Source organism: Palaemon carinicauda, chromosome 14 (genome assembly GCF_036898095.1).
Source record: "Palaemon carinicauda isolate YSFRI2023 chromosome 14, ASM3689809v2, whole genome shotgun sequence".
Classification (NCBI taxonomy): Eukaryota; Metazoa; Arthropoda; class Malacostraca; order Decapoda; family Palaemonidae; genus Palaemon; species Palaemon carinicauda.
In genome coordinates, this window is record NC_090738.1 from 44876212 (window position 1) to 44895898 (window position 19687).

The 19687-nt window shown below is 44.4% G+C and overlaps 1 protein-coding gene across 1 annotated transcript in view; it reads right to left on the reverse strand.

Annotated features, from left to right (window-relative positions):
• LOC137653565 (protein hobbit-like) overlaps positions 1 to 19687 on the reverse strand; it is a 572883-nt gene that overhangs the window by 15924 nt on the left and 537272 nt on the right. The window contains 2 exon segments of the mRNA XM_068387072.1: positions 7014 to 7226; positions 16278 to 16381. Coding sequence (XP_068243173.1) covers positions 7014 to 7226; positions 16278 to 16381 — 317 coding nt within the window.

The following is a 19687-nucleotide window of genomic DNA, read 5'->3' on the forward strand; positions in this document are numbered from 1 at the left end:
ACGCCAGCTATCACAATACTAGAAGGGGGTGTATTTACCAGCGCCACCTGTGGCCAGGTACTCAAGTACTTCTTGTTGACACCTCCTCAATTATTCCTCGGTCCACTGGTTCTCTATGGGGAGGAAGGGAGGGTCGATTAAATCATGATTATCGGGTAAGTATATTCAAAAATTTATTTTACTAATAAAAATAACATTTTTCAATATTAAACTTACCCGATAATCATGTAGCTGATTCACACCCAGGGGGGTGGGTGAAAAACCAGTGTACAAGACTAAAGGATAGCTAAGTATCCCGTATTTCATATAATCAGTTATCCACAATAACAATGAAATAATAAGTACCTGGTAAGGAAGTCGACTTGAACCGTTACTCTGCTTTTAATAAGATCGTCTTCCTTACTGAGCGCAGCGTTCCTCTTGGGAGGCTGAATCAACTCAAAGGTGCTAAAGTATACAGGGCTGCAACCCATACTAAAGGACCTCATCACAACCTTTAACCTCGGCGCTTCTCAAGAAAGAATTGACCACCCGCCAAATCAACAAGGATGTGGAAGGCTTCTTAGCCGACCGTACAACCCATAAAAAGTATTCAAGAGAAAGGTTAAAAGGTTATGGGATTATGGAAATGTAGTGGCTGAGCCCTCGCCTACTACTGCATTCGTTGCTACGAATGGTCCCAGGGTGTAGCAGTACTCGTAAAGAGACTGGACATCTTTGAGATGGAATGATGCGAACACTGACTTGCTTCTCCAATAGGTTGCATCCATAACACTCTGCAGAGAATGGTTCTGTTTGAAGGCCACTGAAGTAGCCACAGCTCCCACTTCATGTGTCCTTACCTTCAGCAAAGCAAGGTCTTCTTCCTTCAGACGAGAATGTGTTTCTCTAATCAGAAGCCTGAATAGTAAGAAACTGAGTTCTTAGAACTTGGAAAAGAAGGTTTCTTGATAGCACACTATAAGGCTTCTGATTGTCCTTGTAAAGGTTAAGACCTTTTTAGATAGTACCTAAGAGCTCTAACTGGGCAAAGTACTCTTTTCAGATCATTCCCCACCAAGTTGGACAGGCTTGGGATCTCGAACGACTTAGGCCAAGGACGTGAAGGAAGCTCGTTTAGCAAAAACCGAGCTGCAAGGAACATGTAGCCGTTTCAGATGTGAAAACAATGATCCTGCTGAAGGCGTGGATCTCACTTACTCTTTTAGCTGTTGTCAAGCACACGAGGAAAAGAGTTTTTAATGTGAGGTCCTAAAAAGAGGCTGATTGGAGAGGTTCAAATCTTGATGACATAAGGAACCTTAGGACCACGTCTAGATTCCAGCCTGGAGTGGACAACCGACGTTCCTTTGAGGTCTCAAAAGACCTAGGGAGGTCCTGTAGATCTTTGTTGGTGGAAAGATCCAAGCCTCTGTGGCGGAAAACCGCTGCCAACATACTTCTGTAACCCTTGATCGTAGGAGCTGAAAGGGATCTTACTTTCCTTAGATATAACAGGAAGTCAGCAAACTGGGTTACAGTGGTACTGGTTGAGGAAACTGCATTGGTCTTGTACCAGCTACGGAAGACTTCCCCTTGAGACTGATAGATTCTGAGAGTGGATGTTCTCCTTGCTTTGACAATCGCTCTGGCTGCCTCCTTCGAAAAGCCCCTAGCTCTTGAGAGTCTTTCGAAAGTCTGAAGGCAGTCAGACGAAGAGCGTGGAGGATTGGGTGTACCTTCTTTACGTGAGGTAGACTTAGAAGGTTCACTCCTAGAGGAAGAGTCCTGGGAATGTCGACCAGCCATTGCAGTACCTCTAAGAACCATTCTCTCGCGGACCAGAGCGGAGCCAACCAACGTCAGCCGTGTCCCTTAGTGAGAGGAGAACTTCTGAAGTACTCTGTTGACAATCTTGAACGGCGGGAATGCATACAGGTCGAGATGGAACCAATCCAGCAGAAAAGCATCCACGTGAACTGCTGCTGGGTCTGGAATCGGAGAACAATACAACAGGAGTCTCTAGGTTATCGAGGTAGTGAACAGATCTATGGTTGGCTGACCCCACAGGGCCCAAAGTCTGTTGCAAACATTCTTGAGAAGGGTCCACTCTGTGGGGATGACCTGACCCTTCCGTCTGAGGTGATCTGCCATGACATTCATACCGCCCTGAATGAACCTCGTTACCAGTTAGCTTTCGATCTAAAGACCAGATGAGTAGGTCCCTTGCGATCTAGAACAACTTCCACGAAAGAGTCCCTCCCTGCTTGAAGATGTAAGCCAGGGCTGTGGTGTTGTCAGAGTCCACCTCCACCACTTTGTTAAGCTGGAGGGACTTGAAGTTTATCAAGGCCAGAATAACCGCCAACAACTTCTTGCAAATGATGTGAAGTGTCCTTTGCTCCTGATTCCATGTTCCCGAGCATTCTTGTCCGTCCAAAGTCGCACCCCAGCCCGTGTCTGATGCGTCCGAGAGGAGACGGCGGTCGTGTTTCTGAACAGCCAAAGATAGCCTTCCTTGAGAAGAAAGCTGTTCTTACACCACGCGAGAGAAGACCTCCTCTCTTCGGAAACAGGAACTGAGACCGTCTCTAGCGTCATGTCCTTTATCCAGTGAGCAGCTAGATGATACTGAAGGGAGGGGAGGTGGAGTCTCCCTAACACGATGAACAGGGCCAGCGATGAAAGTGTCCCTGTTAGACTCATCCACTACCTGACTGAGCATCGGTTCCTTCTCAGCATGCTCTGGATGCATTCTAGGGCTTGGAAGATCCTTGGGGCCGACGGAAAAGTCCGAAAAGCTCGACTCTGAAGATCCATACCCAAGGAGACAATGGTCTGGGATGGAACGAGCTGAGACTCCTCAAAATTGACCAGGAGGCCCAGTTCCTTGGTCAGATCCATAGTCCATTTGAAAATCTCCAGACAGCGACGACTTGTGGGAGCTCTTAAAAGCCAGTCGTCTGACGGAGCCGGACACAAGATCATGATACTGCTGCACAGTCTGTGAACTGTCAATCATGGGCAAGCGAGGAAGTACAGTGACAACCCGAATCTGTCTAGACTGTCTGGGTCGTACAGACAACTCCTTAACGGGTTGCTGAGGTTGCCGCACTGCGTCACAACAAGTCACTTCTGTTGGTTGTTGAACGTCTTCCCCGTGACACATTGACTCCGTAAACAAAAAATCCTCTAACAAGGACTAAGCTTGGACTGCATGTCATGCAACACAGCTCAAGGTCTATGGGAGCAGGTGTGGTAACAGACGGGATTAGCGACTGAAGTGGAACCATAACCTTCCCTGGAAGCATGTTATGCTTAAATAAAAGTCCATAAGAGGTTATGCAGCTAAAGGCTCCCTCCAAATGACAGAGTCCTCAAGGGAATATCAGAAGGAGGGAGAAAAGAACTTTCTCATCTACAGGGACCTTATCCTAGAAAAGCTAAGTTCTCTGAGTGAGGGTTCACTGGTGCAAAAGCAGCAGACTAGAAGGCAACGTTATGAAACTGCTTGACAGTCTAGTGAGTTGGCAACAACCCAAGATGTGTGACTGAGAAGCATGCGGTGAGGTATGCAGAGCATGATGTATGCAGAGTATGCTGTATGCAGAGCATGCTGTATGTAGAGCATGTTGTATGCAGAGCATGCTGAATGCAGAGCATGCTGTATGCAGAGCATGTTGTATGCAGAGCATGCTGAATGCAGAGCATGCTGTATGCTGAGCATGTAGTAAGCAGAGCCTGCTGTAAGCAGAGCCTGCTGTAAGGAAAGCAGAGCGTGTGCATGGCGTTTAACATTTCTCAGAAATTCCATGACCAGTGCTAGAGTGCTTTATGCATGCTTGCATGGGGTTTAAAAATCAAAATAATGTTTACCTTACATTCATAACTCATGATTCATATTTTTGCCATGGTTTGAAAATGGAGGTAAGGTATGCTGAACAGCAGAGTCAGAACGAGCTGGAACAACAATAGTTGTGGTTTCCTCTTCAAGACTCTGTTGAGGGAACACCTGAGGCTCAGTCTGCAAAGGCTGAATAAAAGACAAGCAGAAGGAAGGCGCATGGGTGGAGGAGGCTGACTCCTAGCATGAGTGGTTGAACCCAAGGGTTGCGCTTGCTGAGCGGTTGGCGGAAGCGGAGTAGCAAGTTCCAGTTCCTGTGGTGTGAGCGGAGCGCGATGAGGAAGAGGCTGCGCAGAACAAGGTAAATGTCTCGCAAGCTGAGGCTCCTGAGGCGCAAGGCTAAGGTGTTGTGGTGCTTGCCTTGTGGAGGGTTGAGCTCGCTGCAGCGAGAGCTGAGGAGACTGACTCATGGACGGGAGAGGTTGTTGTACCTCAACCGAGTGTTGCATCACTGGTGGAGCAGCAAGTGGAGGCGGAGGAAGAGAGGTATAATCCTCCTGATCCCATTGTCAAGGTTGCCTTAAGGAAGGCGGAGGCTGAACACCACTGGGAACAGCAAACTCAGCACGTGGCTCAACATCGTACGCCTGGCAGGTGGTACTGCGATCAGGCGGAGCGAGCGTAGGCGGAGGGAGTGTAGGCGGAGGCGGAGGAGCAACACTCTCAGCCCGACACTCACGCATCAAGTCCGAAAGCTGTGCTTGCATGGACTGTAGTAGAGTCCACAACATCGTACGCCTGGCAGGTGGTACTGCGATCAGGCGGAGCGAGTGTAGGCGGAGGGAGTGTAGGCGGAGGCGGAGAAGCAACACTCTCAGCCCGACACTCACGCATCAAGTCCGAAAGCTGTGCTTGCATGGACTGTAGTAGAGTCCACAACATCGTACGCCTGGCAGGTGGTACTGCGATCAGGCGGAGCGAGTGTAGGCGGAGGGAGTGTAGGCGGAGGCGGAGGAGCAACACTCTCAGCCCGACACTCACGCATCAAGTCCGAAAGCTGTGCTTGCATGGACTGTAGTAGAGTCCACAACATCGTACGCCTGGCAGGTGGTACTGCGATCAGGCGGAGCGAGCATAGGCGGAGGGAGTGTAGGCGGAGGCGGAGGCGCAACACTCTCAGCCCGACACTCACGCATCAAGTCCGAAAGCAGTGCTTGCATGGATTGTAGTAGAGTCCACTTGGGGTCGGCAGAAACTACAGTAGGCTGATGTAAAGCCTTAACAGTCGAGCTCTGTTGTGGCAGAACCTTACTCCTCTTAGGCGGAGTGCATTCAACTGATGACTGAGGAGAGTCAGAGCTAACCCAATGACTGTGAACTCTAACTTCGTACGTCTGGCATAGGTCTGGACTTTACGTTTAAAAGGTCTTGAGACCTGAGACCAGCGTTTTCTCCCCTAAATTTCTTCTGCAGACGAGCAAAATAAGGGCTCAATCGTCTGCGGGTGGGAGTGACGGTCTCGGTAAGACACGCCCACAACCACCGAGGATACTTCTGTGCGCCGATCAAGGCCTGCTGAACCCTTCTGCCCTTCGACATTGCTTCTCCCCTGGGCTTGGGAGCTTGCAAGAGGTCCCGGACTGGGAGGACGACTGGCGCGCACAAAAGTACCCTCACGCACAACACTGACATACTTTGCGCTAATCACTTATCACTTTGATTTCTGTTTGCACTTATTTCACTGAACTCGAAACTTTAAGTGGTTTGTACCTGAAACACGCAATTCTATCCTTTCTCAAAAGTTAGTAATTGCGAAAACAGAATTACAATGTAACAGAAAAATCTAATGAAAGATAATTCAGTGGCTGGAAAGAGACTAAACACTAGATCACTCTAGAAACGTTTAGTTTCTTCCCCTAAAGAGACTAGGGAGAAGAGCAAAAACGATAACGACGTTACTCGTACGCCTGGCAGGCTTGAATGAAACGTTTATCCTCTTTCTCCCTACGTCTCTATCTCTCTCTCTCTCTCTCTCTCTTGACTTAGAACCTGAGAGAAGAGCCCAATCATATATATCGTTAAAACATATTATTGTTAAAGGAAAAAAACTGAAAAGTTCCTTTATTAGGATCAAAACCATTAAGTTAAGAAAGAATGAACAAAACGCTAGACACGGTTACTCTTACTGCAACGTGAAACCGTGAACATTCTTTCTCTATCGTAACGATAGAGTGCAAGTTGAACGTTCTGAACGTCAACAACTGCAGAGACAAAACAAAACGTTAGTTCAACTTTGAAAACAGTACGAGACTATCAAAGAAATTCTTTCAAACTCTGTGGCGGAAATAGCATAATATGTTAACAGGTAAAACCGAAATGACGGGCTCAATGTTAATTAACTTCGGTACCAAGAAAAGACCGCCTACTATTAGGAAGGTCGAATATAAACAAATATAAAAATTAATTTTAATAAGTTTATAATAAAAGGAAGTTAATCGAAGAGGCCTATAAGAGGCGGAGAGATATAAAATAAATCTATAACTTTTGTTAAGCAAAATTAAGAAAGAGAGTCTATACTCTCTTAGACACCAACACTTCCGTCTAAGGGAAGGGTCGGCCATTGAAAAGTGAACGAGAGTTCATACTCTCTTCGTCACCATAATTAATCAAATTAATTCCAAAAGCTAACTAAGCTAATATAGAAGTTTCCAGTAAAGCGACAGCCGAAATCAAAGAGAAATACTTCACCAAAGTCGTGAAAATACTCCAAGAACATAAGCGTATCCCAGAACGTCTTGCCGGAAGCACGACAGAGGAATAATTGAGGAGGTGTCAACAAGAAGTACTTGAGTACCTGGCCACAGGTGGCGCTGGTAAATACACCCCCTTCTAGTATTGTGATAGCTGGCGTATCCCTCCATAGAATTCTGTCGGGCAACGGAGTTGACAGCTACATGATTATCGGGTAAGTTTAATATTGAAAAAGCGGAGTTTAGATTTGTTTCTTGTTAAATTTAATGATTCATTTTTATAAAGATTTTACAAAGAATTTTAAAGTATTTGAAAGGAAGGCCTACATAATCAATTAGAAGAATCAGATCATAAAATAATTTTCAGATAGATCCTGAAGAATTTTCTGTTCAACATATTCAATTTCCTTTGAATTTATCCACAAATCAAAACAACTCACCTGTGATAACAAAGCTGACTTTGAGTCCTGTTTCATTGCCATAAGGAAATCAAGCCAAGTCCAAGTAACATTGTGGTATTCGAGGGTTGGAATAACGAGCCTGAAGTTGGCGACATCTTCAAGATTTTTCTCTTTCTTTCCTTTATAACTCACTTTAACAGGTAACTCAGGGATTTTGATATAGACAAAGAGTTTATTTTGTTCTGCTCGTTGCTGTAGGGATAGAAAGTAATGCCTTGCTTACTGAACCTAAATATATATAATAAATTTTTGTTTTATGTTAAAATGTAATACAGTAATTACCAAAATTTGCGATAACAGAAGAAATACTGCATTTTCTTGTAGGGAATAATGTTTTTGGTTTATTGAGATCATTTTACTAACTACCCTGTAACTATGAAAGTGAATTTTTTTTCAGGATTTTGTGTTTTTCTTCGTACACCCCCATATATTGGTACAGGTATACCGGCTTGGCCCCTTAAAGATCCTATTTCAATACAAACCCATCTGATCTACACCTAATCACCTGGAGGCTATCAACCGTATCCTTGAACCTAGGGTTTTTGCAGCTCTCTGGGATGTCCTTTAACCCTTTTACCCCCAAAGGACTTACTGGTACGTTTCACAAAACCCATCCCTTTACCACCATGGACGTACCGGTACGTCCTTGCAAAAAACTGCTACTGTATTTATATTTTGTATTGCATATTTTTGATAATTTTTTCAGAAACTTCAGGCATTTTCCAAGAGAATGAGACCAACCTGACCTCTCTCTATGACGAAAATTAAGGCTGTTAGAGCAATTTAAATGAATTATATTGCAAAATGTGCTTAAAAAAATAACCCCTGGGGGTAAAGGGTTGTTAAGTTCCAAACAGCCTGGGGGTAAAAGGGTTAAAGGATAGTTTCCTACAGAAAGTACAATTATTTTGTGTCAAGGTCGCAAGTTTGTTTATTTTCATTGGTGCCAATATAAGAATGCATCAATAATTAGAACTTTTCTTCTTAACCTGATGAGCCTTCTATCAAAGGCATCCTCTTCCATCAAACCTCTTCTCTCCATATTATCCTTCATCTTATCTCAATCTCTGCATTCCTCTTGATAATCTTATCAAAATCTTTATAGTGTTCTTTTATAAAAAATAATTTTCAGTCTAAGCCTTTAAGAGATTTAGATTAATGCTTAACTCTGTACTCAGGCATCTGGGATTACAGCAGATCTAGCCATTACAGGTTATTATAAATGATGTATTTAAAAGGCCTCCAGGAATCAGGTCAACATCTCAGAATCTGGATGTGGTTTTTCAGTATTTAAAAGAGCAAATTTATGAATATTTGTAAAATATTTCCCTTATAGATTTCCCGGCTTAAAGGCCTTTTCTATTGACACTGCCTTCAGCTAAATACATAATATACTGCAACCACCATCTTTTAAGGTGGGCTTTGGGAGTACAAGATGATTTTGTGTTCTTTGCCTTTCTTCAGAGCAAAATTATTTCAAGATCAAGTCTGAAATGGTTGTATGTATTTCATCAGAAATAGTTTTATTTATCCGGTGCCCGTTCAATATGTTTTGGCCAAATTCTGGACATTACAGGTAGTATCCCTAAATTTCTAAGTGGGATTTAAATTTCAATTTGTTCTCTGACCAAAAATACAAGGTCATATTTAGTTAAAAGTTTGGTGACAGAAACACACGAAGAACTGATACAAAAGCTTATAAAAACTTTGAAGGTTAAGGTTCAGGATATTTGGGATGAATTTTAGTCACAGTTCAATAGCGTACCATGTTGGTGTTTGCTGAACATTATCTTAAAGAATTCTGACTTTCTTATTGGATTGGTAGCTCTAGACCTTATAGTGGATACCAGTGATGTGGTCTTTGAATTTTTTTTTTAGTTGAACTCCTTTATAGTTTTATTTTCAAAATATTTCAATCATCTTTAGAAAAACAATATGGAGTCTGATATTTCAAACTATATTTCCATCAATTTAGACCAGTTAAGTCAAGGATGTTAAATATGATATTTTAATTATAAAATAAATTTTTGAATATACTTACCCGGTGAATATATATAGCTGCAACTCTGTTGCTCGACAGACAAAAAACTGTAAAAAACTCGCCAGCGATCGCTATACAGGTTGCGGGTGTGCCCATCAGCGCCAACTGTCGGCCAGATACCATACTCAATGTAAACAAAGACTCAATTTCTTCTCATCCCACTGCGTCTCTATTGGGGAGGAAGGGAGGGTCGTTTAATTTATATATTCACCGGGTAAGTATATTCAAAAATTTATTTTATAATTAAAATATCATTTTTAAATATTTAACTTAGCCGGTGAATATATATAGCTGATTCACACCCAGGGTGGTGGGTAGAGACCAGTTAAATATGTTTACATCTTATGAGCTAAGAGTTTTTATTTCATTTTAGAAGTTATCAAAATAACAAAAACCAAATAAATAGGTACCTGGTAAGGAAGTCGACTTAGACGATTACTCTGCCTTATAAGTACGTCTTCCTTACGGAGCCTCGCGATCCTCTTAGGATGCTGACAGACCACTAGGAGCTGAAGTATCAAGGGCTGCAACCCATACAACAGGACCTCATCAAACCCCTAATCTGGGCGCTCTCAAGAAATGACTTTGACCACCCGCCAAATCAACCAGGATGCGAAAGGCTTCTTAGCCTTCCGGACAACCCATAAAAAACAACATTAAAAACATTTCAAGAGACAGATTAAAAGGATATGGAATTAGGGAATTGTAGTGGTTGAGCCCTCACCCACTACTGCACTCGCTGCTACGAATGGTCCCAGTGTGTAGCAGTTCTCGTAAAGAGACTGGACATCTTTCAAGTAAAATGACGCGAACACTGACTTGCTTCTCCAATAGGTTGCGTCCATTATACTTTGCAGAGATCTATTTTGCTTAAAGGCCACAGAAGTTGCTACAGCTCTAACTTCGTGCGTCTTCACCTTAAGCAAAGCTCGGTCTTCCTCACTCAGATGTGAATGAGCTTCACGTATTAACAATCTGATAAAGTATGACAAAGCATTCTTTGACATAGGCAAGGATGGTTTCTTAACTGAACACCATAAAGCTTCAGATTGGCCTCATAAAGGTTTAGTACGCTTTAAATAGAACTTAAGAGCTCTAACAGGGCATAAGACTCTTTCTAGTTCATTGCCTACGATCTCGGATAAGCTGGGAATATCGAAAGATTTAGGCCAAGGCCGAGAAGGCAGCTCATTTTTGGCTAGAAAACCAAGTTGCAGCGAACAAGTAGCTTTTTCCGACGAAAATCCGATGTTCTTGCTGAAGGCATGAATCTCACTGACTCTTTTAGCCGAGGCTAAGCATACCAGGAAAAGAGTCTTAAGAGTGAGATCTTTCAGGGAGGCTGATTGTAACGGCTCAAACCTGTCTGACATGAGGAATCTTAGTACCACGTCTAAATTCCATCCAGGGGTAGCCAAACGACGCTCCTTGGTGGTCTCAAAAGACTTAAGGAGGTCTTGCAGATCTTTATTGTTGGAAAGATCTAAGCCTCTATGCCGGAAGACCGATGCCAACATGCTTCTGTAGCCCTTGATAGTGGGAGCTGAAAGGGATCGTCCTTTTCTCAGGTATAAGAGAAAATCAGCTATTTGAGCTACAGAGGTACTGGTCGAGGATACAGAAACTGACTTGCACCAGTCTCGGAAGACTTCCCACTTCGATTGGTAGACTCTAATGGTAGACGCTCTCCTTGCTCTAGCAATCGCACTGGCTGCCTCCTTCGAAAAGCCTCTAGCTCTCGAGAGTCTTTCGATAGTCTGAAGACAGTCAGACGAAGAGCGTGGAGGCTTTGGTGTACCTTCTTTACGTGTGGCTGACGTAGAAGGTCTACCCTTAGAGGAAGACTTCTGGGAACGTCTACTAACCATCGAAGTACCTCGGTGAACCATTCTCTCGCGGGCCAGAGGGGAGCAACTAACGTCAACCTTGTCCCTTCGTGAGAGGCGAACTTCTGCAGTACCTTGTTGACAATCTTGAACGGTGGGAATGCGTAGAGATCCAGATGTGACCAATCTAGGAGGAAGGCATCAATATGTATTGCTGCTGGGTCCGGGACTGGGGAGCAATAGATTGGAAGCCTCTTGGTCAGCGAGGTTGCAAAGAGATCTATGGTTGGTTGACCCCAAGTGGCCCAAAGTCTCTTGCACACATCCTTGTGGAGGGTCCATTCGGTTGGAATTACTTGCCCTTTCCGACTGAGACAATCTGCTATGACGTTCAAGTCGCCTTGGATGAACCTCGTTACTAGGGAGATGTCTTGACCTTTTGACCAGATGAGCAGGTCCCTTGCGATCTCGTACAACGTCAGTGAGTGGGTACCTCCTTGTTTGGAGATGTACGGCAAGGCCGTGGTGTTGTCCGAGTTTACTTCCACCACTTTGCCTCGAAGGAGATACTCGAAGCTTTTCAAGGCCAGATGAACTGCCAACAGCTCCTTGCAGTTGATATGCATGCTCCTCTGACTCGAGTTCCACAGACCTGAGCATTCCCGACCGTCCAGTGTCGCGCCCCAGCCCAAGTCCGATGCGTCCGAGAAGAGAACGTGGTTGGGAGTCTGAACAGCCAGGGGAAGACCCTCTCTTAGTTTGATATTGTCCTTCCACCAAGTCAGACAAGACTTTATCTTTCCGGAAATCGGGATCGAGCGTCTTGTCCTTTTTCCAGTGAAAAGCCAGATGGAATCGAAGAGGACGGAGGTGTAGTCTTCCTAGTGATACAAATTGTTCCAGGGATGACAGCGTCCCTACCAGACTCATCCACAGCCTGACTGAGCAGCGTTCCTTCTTCAGCATCTTCTGGATGGATAGCAGGGCTTGATCTATTCTGGGGGCCGACGGAAAAGCCCAAAAAGCTAGACTGTGAATCTCCATCCCTAAATACAGAATAGTTTGGGATGGGACCAGCTGCGACTTTTCCAAATTGACTAGGAGTCCCAATTCCTTGGTCAGATCTAGAGTCCACTTGAGATCCTTCAGACAGCGACGACTGGAAGAGGCTCTGAGAAGCCAGTCGTCCAAATAAAGGGAGGCTCGGATGTCCGATAAGTGGAGGAATTTGGCCACATTCCTCATCAGCCTCGTAAACACGAGAGGAGCTGTGCTTAGGCCAAAGCACAGGGCCCGAAACTGGTAGACCACATCTTCGAAGACGAATCTCAGAAAAGGTTGGGAGTCTGAGTGAATGGGGATGTGGAAGTAGGCGTCCCTTAGGTCTAGCGAGACCATCCAGTCTTCCTTTCTGACCGCTGCTAAGACTGACTTTGTGGTCTCCATGGAGAACTTCGTCTTTGTGACAAAGACATTCAGAGCACTGACGTCTAGCACCGGTCTCCAACCTCCTGTCTTCTTTGAAACTAGGAAGAGACGGTTGTAAAATCCCGGTGATCGAAGGTCCGAGACTTTGACCACCGCTCCCTTCTCTAGCAAAAGAGACACTTCCAGTTTCAGGGCTTGTCTCTTTTCTTCCTCTCTGTACCTGGGAGAGAGATCGATGGGGGACGTCGCTAGAGGGGGTTTGCGTACAAAAGGGATTTTGTACCCCTCTCTGAGTAACTTCACAGATTGTTGATCTGCGCCTCTCTTCTCCCAGGCTTGCCAGAAGTTCTTGAGTCTGGCTCCCACTGCTGTCTGAAGTTGCGGGCAGTCAGACTCTGCCCTTGGAGGACTTGGGTCCTTTCCTCTTCCCTCGTTTCCCTTCGGCACGAGCACCTCCTCTGCTGGAGGCTCTGCCACGAAAGGGCGGAATAAAGCGAGACGCTGGAGTGTCTATCCTCGGTCTAGCAGACAATGTAGGCAAAGGGGGAGCTTTGCGAGCCGAGGACGCAACTAGATCGTGGGTGTCCTTCTGAACTAACGAAGCGGCAATTTCCTTTACCAAGACTTCAGGAAACAGGCACTTGGAAAGGGGAGCAAAGAGAAGTTCAGATCTCTGGCATGGCGTAACTCCAGCAGACAGGAAAGAACAGAGAGACTTTCGCTTCTTCAGGACTCCGGACGTGAATGAGGCAGCTAGCTCATTGGACCCATCACGGACGTCCTTGTCCATGCAGGACATAATGAGCAAAGAAATATCCTTATCTGCAGAAGAGATTTTCCTGCTCAGGGCTCCTAAGCACCAGTCTAAAAAGTTAAAGACTTCGAAAGCCCTAAATATTCCTTTAAGAAGGTGGTCCAGGTCCGATGGTGACCAACAAATCTTCGAGCGTCTCATGGCAAGGCGGCGGGGAGAGTCTACAAGACTTGAGAAGTCGCCCTGGGCAGAGGCAGGAACTCCCAAGCCGAGAACTTCTCCCGTGGCATACCAGACGCTCGATCTAGAAGAGAGTTTAGATGGGGGAAAGGCAAATGCTGTCTTCCCTAAACTCTTCTTAGACTCTAACCAGTCTCCTAACAGCCGCAAAGCTCTCTTGGATGAGCGTGAGAGAACGAGTTTAGTAAAGGCAGGTGCGGTAGCAGGCACGCCTAATACAAACTCTGACGGAGGAGAACGAGGAGCCACAGAAACAAAATGGTCAGGAAACAACTCCTTGAATACAGCCATGACTTTTCTAAAGTCCAATGATGGTTGAGTTGCCTTAGGCTCGTCCAGTTCTGACGGTTGATCGTCTTGTTGTTCAGCAACGTCCTCATCTGATAGTTCCTCATCCGAAAACTGATGAGGAAACGGCAACGGAGTGGGCAACGTCTGGCTCGCTGAGTCCGGTCGCACTGGTGCATGCGTGACGGAGCCGGACGCAACGTCATGGAACTGCTGCACAGTCTGTGAACTGTCAACAACCATGGGTGCTCGAGGACGCACAGCGTCCACCCGAGACTGTCTAGACCGTCTGGGTTGTGCAGTCAACACCATACCGGGTTGCGGCGGTTGACGCACCGCGTCAAAACAAGTCACCTCTGATGGTTGCTGAACGTCCTGAACGTCAACAACCACCTCCGTGCGTCGCTTAACGTCAACGTGCGGCTGGCAACCCACACTGGGTCGCATCGGTGGAGGAACCACCTCAACTGGTAGACGCGAGAAGGTTACCTCAGCGTCAACAGGACGCACAACAGACCGCTTGGAAGGTTGTTGGCCAGAAGGTTCAGCAGCAACCTTCTCCGCATTAAAGTCCTCCACCAAGGACGCAAGCTTGGACTGCATGTCTTGCAGCAAAGCCCATTTAGGGTCTACGGGAGCAGGTGCGGAAACAGACGGGGTTAGCGGCTGAGGCGGTACCGCTTTGCCTCTCTTAGGCGGTGAGCAGTCATCAGATGACGGCAACGAGTCCGAACTGACCCAGTGGCTACAACCGGGACGTTGGACTTGTACTGAAGGGACCGACTTACGTTTTAAAGGTCGTGAGACCTTGGTCCAAAGTTTCTTACGAGAAACACCTTCGGACGATGAGGTAAAAACGGGCTCTCTCGTCTTACGTAGGTAGGGGCGATCTTGGGGAGATACGCCTGATACCATGGAGGGAACGTCTGTTCGCTGATCAAGGCCTCTCGAACCCATGCGTCGTACGACATTGCTTCTCCCCTGGGCTTGGGAGCTTGCAAGAGGTCCCGGACTAGGAGGACGACAGGCACGAACAGACGAACCCTCAAGCGCAACACTGTTCACAACACTTTCACTAGGCACTTTATCACTTCCCGCGGCACTTTGGCACTTTAGCTCCTTAACATCCGCCATGAGTTGATTGCGGTCACTTGCAAGGGACTCAACTCTCTCCCCCAAGGCATGGATAGCACGCATCATGTCAGCCATCGATGGTTCCTGAGTGCTAGGAGGGGGGTTAGGAACAACCACTACAGGGGAAGGAATAGGTTGAGGGGCATGAGGAGAGGAAAAATCTATCGACCTAGAAGAACTTCTCCTTACTCTATCTCTCTCTAGCCTGCATGTGTACTTCTCAAATTCGATAAAATCGAATTCCGAAAGGCCCACGCATTCCTCACACCGATCTTCCAATTGACAGGTTTTACCCCGACAATTGGAACAAACAGTGTGAGGGTCGAGAGAAGCCTTTGGAAGACGCCCAGAACAGTCCCTAGCATTGCATTTTCTAAACTTGGGAACTTGTGAAAGGTCAGCCATTTTGAATTGGTCAAGGGAAAATTCCAAAAAAAACGATCTAAGTCATCAACAATGAATCCGATACAAAAAAGAGTTCAAGGATTTATTTGAAGAAAAACCCTGCACAGCGAAAGCTCAAAACCAAAATAAAGTACTTCACCAAATATGATGGGAAAAAATCCAGGTTTCAACAGCGAGTAAAGTACGTCTTGTCGACACGTCGACAGAGAAGAAATTGAGTCTTTGTTTACATTGAGTATGGTATCTGGCCGACAGTTGGCGCTGATGGGCACACCCGCAACCTGTATAGCGATCGCTGGCGAGTTTTTTACAGTTTTTTGTCTGTCGAGCAACAGAGTTGCAGCTATATATATTCACCGGCTAAGTTAAATATTTAAAAATTTCATATGACATTTCAATTCTATTTTAGATTCCATCTCCACCAAAGTGTGAGAGTTAGCAATATTAACATCAAAGGAGGTTCATAGAAATGAACAGAATTTTAATAACATTTCTATACTCATCTGGTGTTCATATACATGGCCACCCTCCTCCTTATTTACTTGCGATGTCAAGGAATAGGGAATACTTTCAACTTCAAAACTGAATAACAAAGAACCCCTGGCACTTCACTTCTTCCCAAAAACCACCAGTGTGTCTCATTACTTTATCAGAGGCATGTGGCTATTGAAGGTAGGAAAATTTAATTATTTTTTTCTAATTTTGGGTAAACATTGATAAAATGAGCTTCTATAAAAGAACATCAGGTGTGTGTGGAAATAAAAAATTATACTATCAAAATTCTGTTATTTGAATGCACTGTAAAGAGAAACTTCAAGATAAATTAAACATCATTCTTCATCTATAAACAGTAGAATATTATTCATTGATATAATGAAGCATTGCTTCCAATATGTAGCCAATAAAAGTTGTAGAAGTTATTAAAATTTATATGTGGACTTCATTTTCTTTGTTTTATCTTTTCTATTTCAACAGGCCTTAAAATTCTAGAGAAATCATACCATGGGATGTTACTTCACAGTATCTATGGACTAAAACAATGATATGGAGAGATTAAGATACAACATTAGGTTTGGACAAACTTACACAAAAACCTTTAAGATTATAAAAGAACAAATTTATCTTACCTTCATAATTTCTACATCATCTTTGTCTTGAAGCGAAACATAAAAGTTGGACTCTTTGTGGGATTTTCTGAGGGAAGCATGTTTCTTGCTACCTTTTGAAGCTGCTGAAATGAGATACACAATTTAAATACAGGATAGGCAACCTCAATACAGTGAACCCTCGTTTATCGCGGTAGATAGGTTCCAGATGCGGGCGCGATAGGTGAAAATCCGCGAAGTAGTGACATCATATTTACCTATTTATTTAACATGTATATTCGGACTTTTAAAACCTTCCCTTGTACGTAGTACTGTTAACAAACCACCCTTTAATGTACAGAACACTTAATGCATGTACTACAGCACCCTAAACCACCCTAAACTAAAACAGGCACAAATATTAAAGGCGATTTTATATCATGCGTTTCCTAAACACCTAAAAAGCACGATAAAAAATGGCAACCAATGTTTTGTTTACGTTCACCTCTGATCATAATGAAGAAACAAACTCATTTAGTGTATAGTACACATATATGTATAGGTTAGTTTTTGCATCGATTATATTGATTATACAGTACTGTATGTTGATTTGTTTATTACCAATGTTTTAGTTTACGTATTTTTCTTAGGACTTCCAAATGAAATGTTTTTCTTTATGACGCCACCTGAAACGACGGCGTGTACGCTCAGTAAACAACCACGCTCAGAACAAACAAGGCATTTAACGCGCATGATGATAGTGATAAATAATGATACAGTACATACAGTATTTACAGTAAAAGCATTTACAAAATATGTTACCTTACAAATATAAATTATACAGTATTGTACGTAGCAAAGCAGGAAAACAATTTACGAGAGAGAGAGAGAGAGAGAGAGAGAGAGAGACAGAGAGAGAGAGAGAGAGAGAGAGAGAGAGAGAGAGAGAGAGAGAGAGAGAGAGAGAGAGAGAGAGAGAGAGAGAGAGATTGTTTTACGTACGTAAATGTAAATTTTAAACAAAGAAAATATGATAGGTTACAACATGTAGACTTTTAAAACCTTCCCTTTAACTTAATGGTTGCAGGCCTTGGCAAGCCGTTCTAATGTTAAGCCCGTTTCTTCGACATTTTCTTGGGTCTCTTCCTGGGTATCACTCTCTTCCTCACTTGCCGATTTCGTCAGGTCTTCGAGGTCTGCATCAGTTAGGGGCTGGGAATGGCAGTCCAACAACTCGTCGACGTCTTCAGTCGTCATGTCGCCAAACCCGTCACCTCCAATTATGGCAGCCAACTGCACAGATTTCCGTATTGCAGAGTGTTGGATTTCCGACGGAGTAAATCCCTTGTCGTCGTAAACAATATCGGGCCACAACTTCTTCCAGCTCGCATTCACGGTTGCAGGTTTCATCTCTTGAAGTGCCTTCTGAATATTCTGCAGGCACGTGGCTATGGTGTACTGCCGCCAGTACGCCTTCAAGTTAAAATCTTCATCCTCGTCATCTTGGGCAGCATCCACACACGCAACGAGGTCCGCCAAGGTATTCTTCGTGTAGAGGGCCTTGAACGCCCTGATAACCCCCTGGTCCATCGGTTGAATTAATGACGTGGTGTTGGGTGGCAGGAACTCAACCTGAATGCCCTCATGCGACAGGTCAGTTGTGTGTCCACCAGCGTTATCCATAAGGAGAAGGATCTTGAATGGCAAGCCCTTCTCTAAGAGATATTTGCTGACTTGCGGGATAAAACACTGATGGAACCAGTTGGAGGTCAGCATCTTCGTAATCCATGCTTTTTGATTATGCATCCAGTACACGGGAAGGAGATTCTTATTTTTATTTTTCAAAGCGCGAGGATTTTTCGACTTATAAATAAGCCCCGGCTTTAACAAAAATCCAGCAGCATTGCCACACATCACGAGGGTAACGCGATCCTTGAATGCTTTAAAGCCAGAGGCTTTGGCTTCCTCTTTGAACAGGAAAGTTCGCGACGGCATTCTCTTCCAAAACAAGCCAGTCTCATCCATATTAAAGACTTGTTCCGGCTTGTATCCACCTTCGGCGATAATATTCTTGAACGTCTGGTTCACGTAAGTTTCAGCAGCGGCAGTGTCAGCGGAAGCAGACTCCCCATGCAGGGAAACGCTTTTCAGGGCGAAGCGTTTCTGAAACTTCGCGAACTATCCTTTGCTTGCGGAAAAACGTTTCTGAGGCTGGGAATCAGTGGATGTCCCTGGTTGAGGATCATCTGCATCATCATCATCTTCAGCATGGTTGCCGTCGTCGTCTTTAGGTTCCTTTGCAGCAAAATTCTCATATAAGCTCAAAGTCTTTGTTTGGATGGTGTTCGTATCCAACGCTATGTTCTTCTTCCGGCAGTCGGCAATCCACACAGCTAAAGCACCTTCCATGCGTACGATCGTTTTATTACGCGTTGTAACGACTCGCTTCGCTGATCTGCTAAAGGTGATTGCAGCCGTCTTTCTAATGTTCGCCTCGTCCTTCTTGATATAGCGAACAGTAGATTCGTTGATGCCAAAATGGCGGCCGGCGGCCACATAACTTCTACCATCTTTTAACATGTCGAGAAGCGTAACCTTCTCAGCTATCGTCATCATCCTTCGGTGGCGTTTAGGCTCACTACCAGCCTTAAGAGAAGCAGAACGCTTGGGAGCCATTACAGTAGGATTTACAGTAACAAAAAGTTCAACTTAAAAAAGTCGCACACAGCACAGATTCACACACTTAAGAACGTCTACTCAGCGATACGCGGTAACAGAGAGTGGACGATCCAGCCCCGCGAGAACTTTGATGCTGCGGGTAGGAGATGCGGGCAAAACACCAATCACAGGCTAGATAACAAAACTTGAGTTCTGATTCGTCATCTATCAGCGCTTGAACCAATCACAACCCGTCTTACAGTACTATGATGCGTTGGTTACCTACTCATAGAAGATGCCCCGCGCATACCGAACGTACGTAGATTAAGTACAATACCGTAATAATAATAAATAATGATAATAATACTGTACAGTAATAATAATAATAATAATGATAATAATAATAACAATAATAATTTTATTAACAACAACAACAATAATAATAATAATAACAATAATAATAATACAGCTTTACGTACGCTATTTTACGCTCTCTCTCTCTCTCTCTCTCTCTCTCTCTCTCTCTCTCTCGTACGCTTATTCGAAATGTGATTTTTGCAACAAAGAATATTATTGGATGCAGTACTGTACTACGTACGTATACATACAAAAGATTCATGGAAAAGAAGCACATCCATTACAGTACACACCATTCTAATATGGTATGACTGCATCTGATTTGCGTTTCATGTTCGATTTAATTTTAGTACGTACTGTATACAGTACTGAATTATCGTATGATCACATTCTCTTTTCGTGTTTTATTTCTTTCTGTGCTGAATTATATATCATAT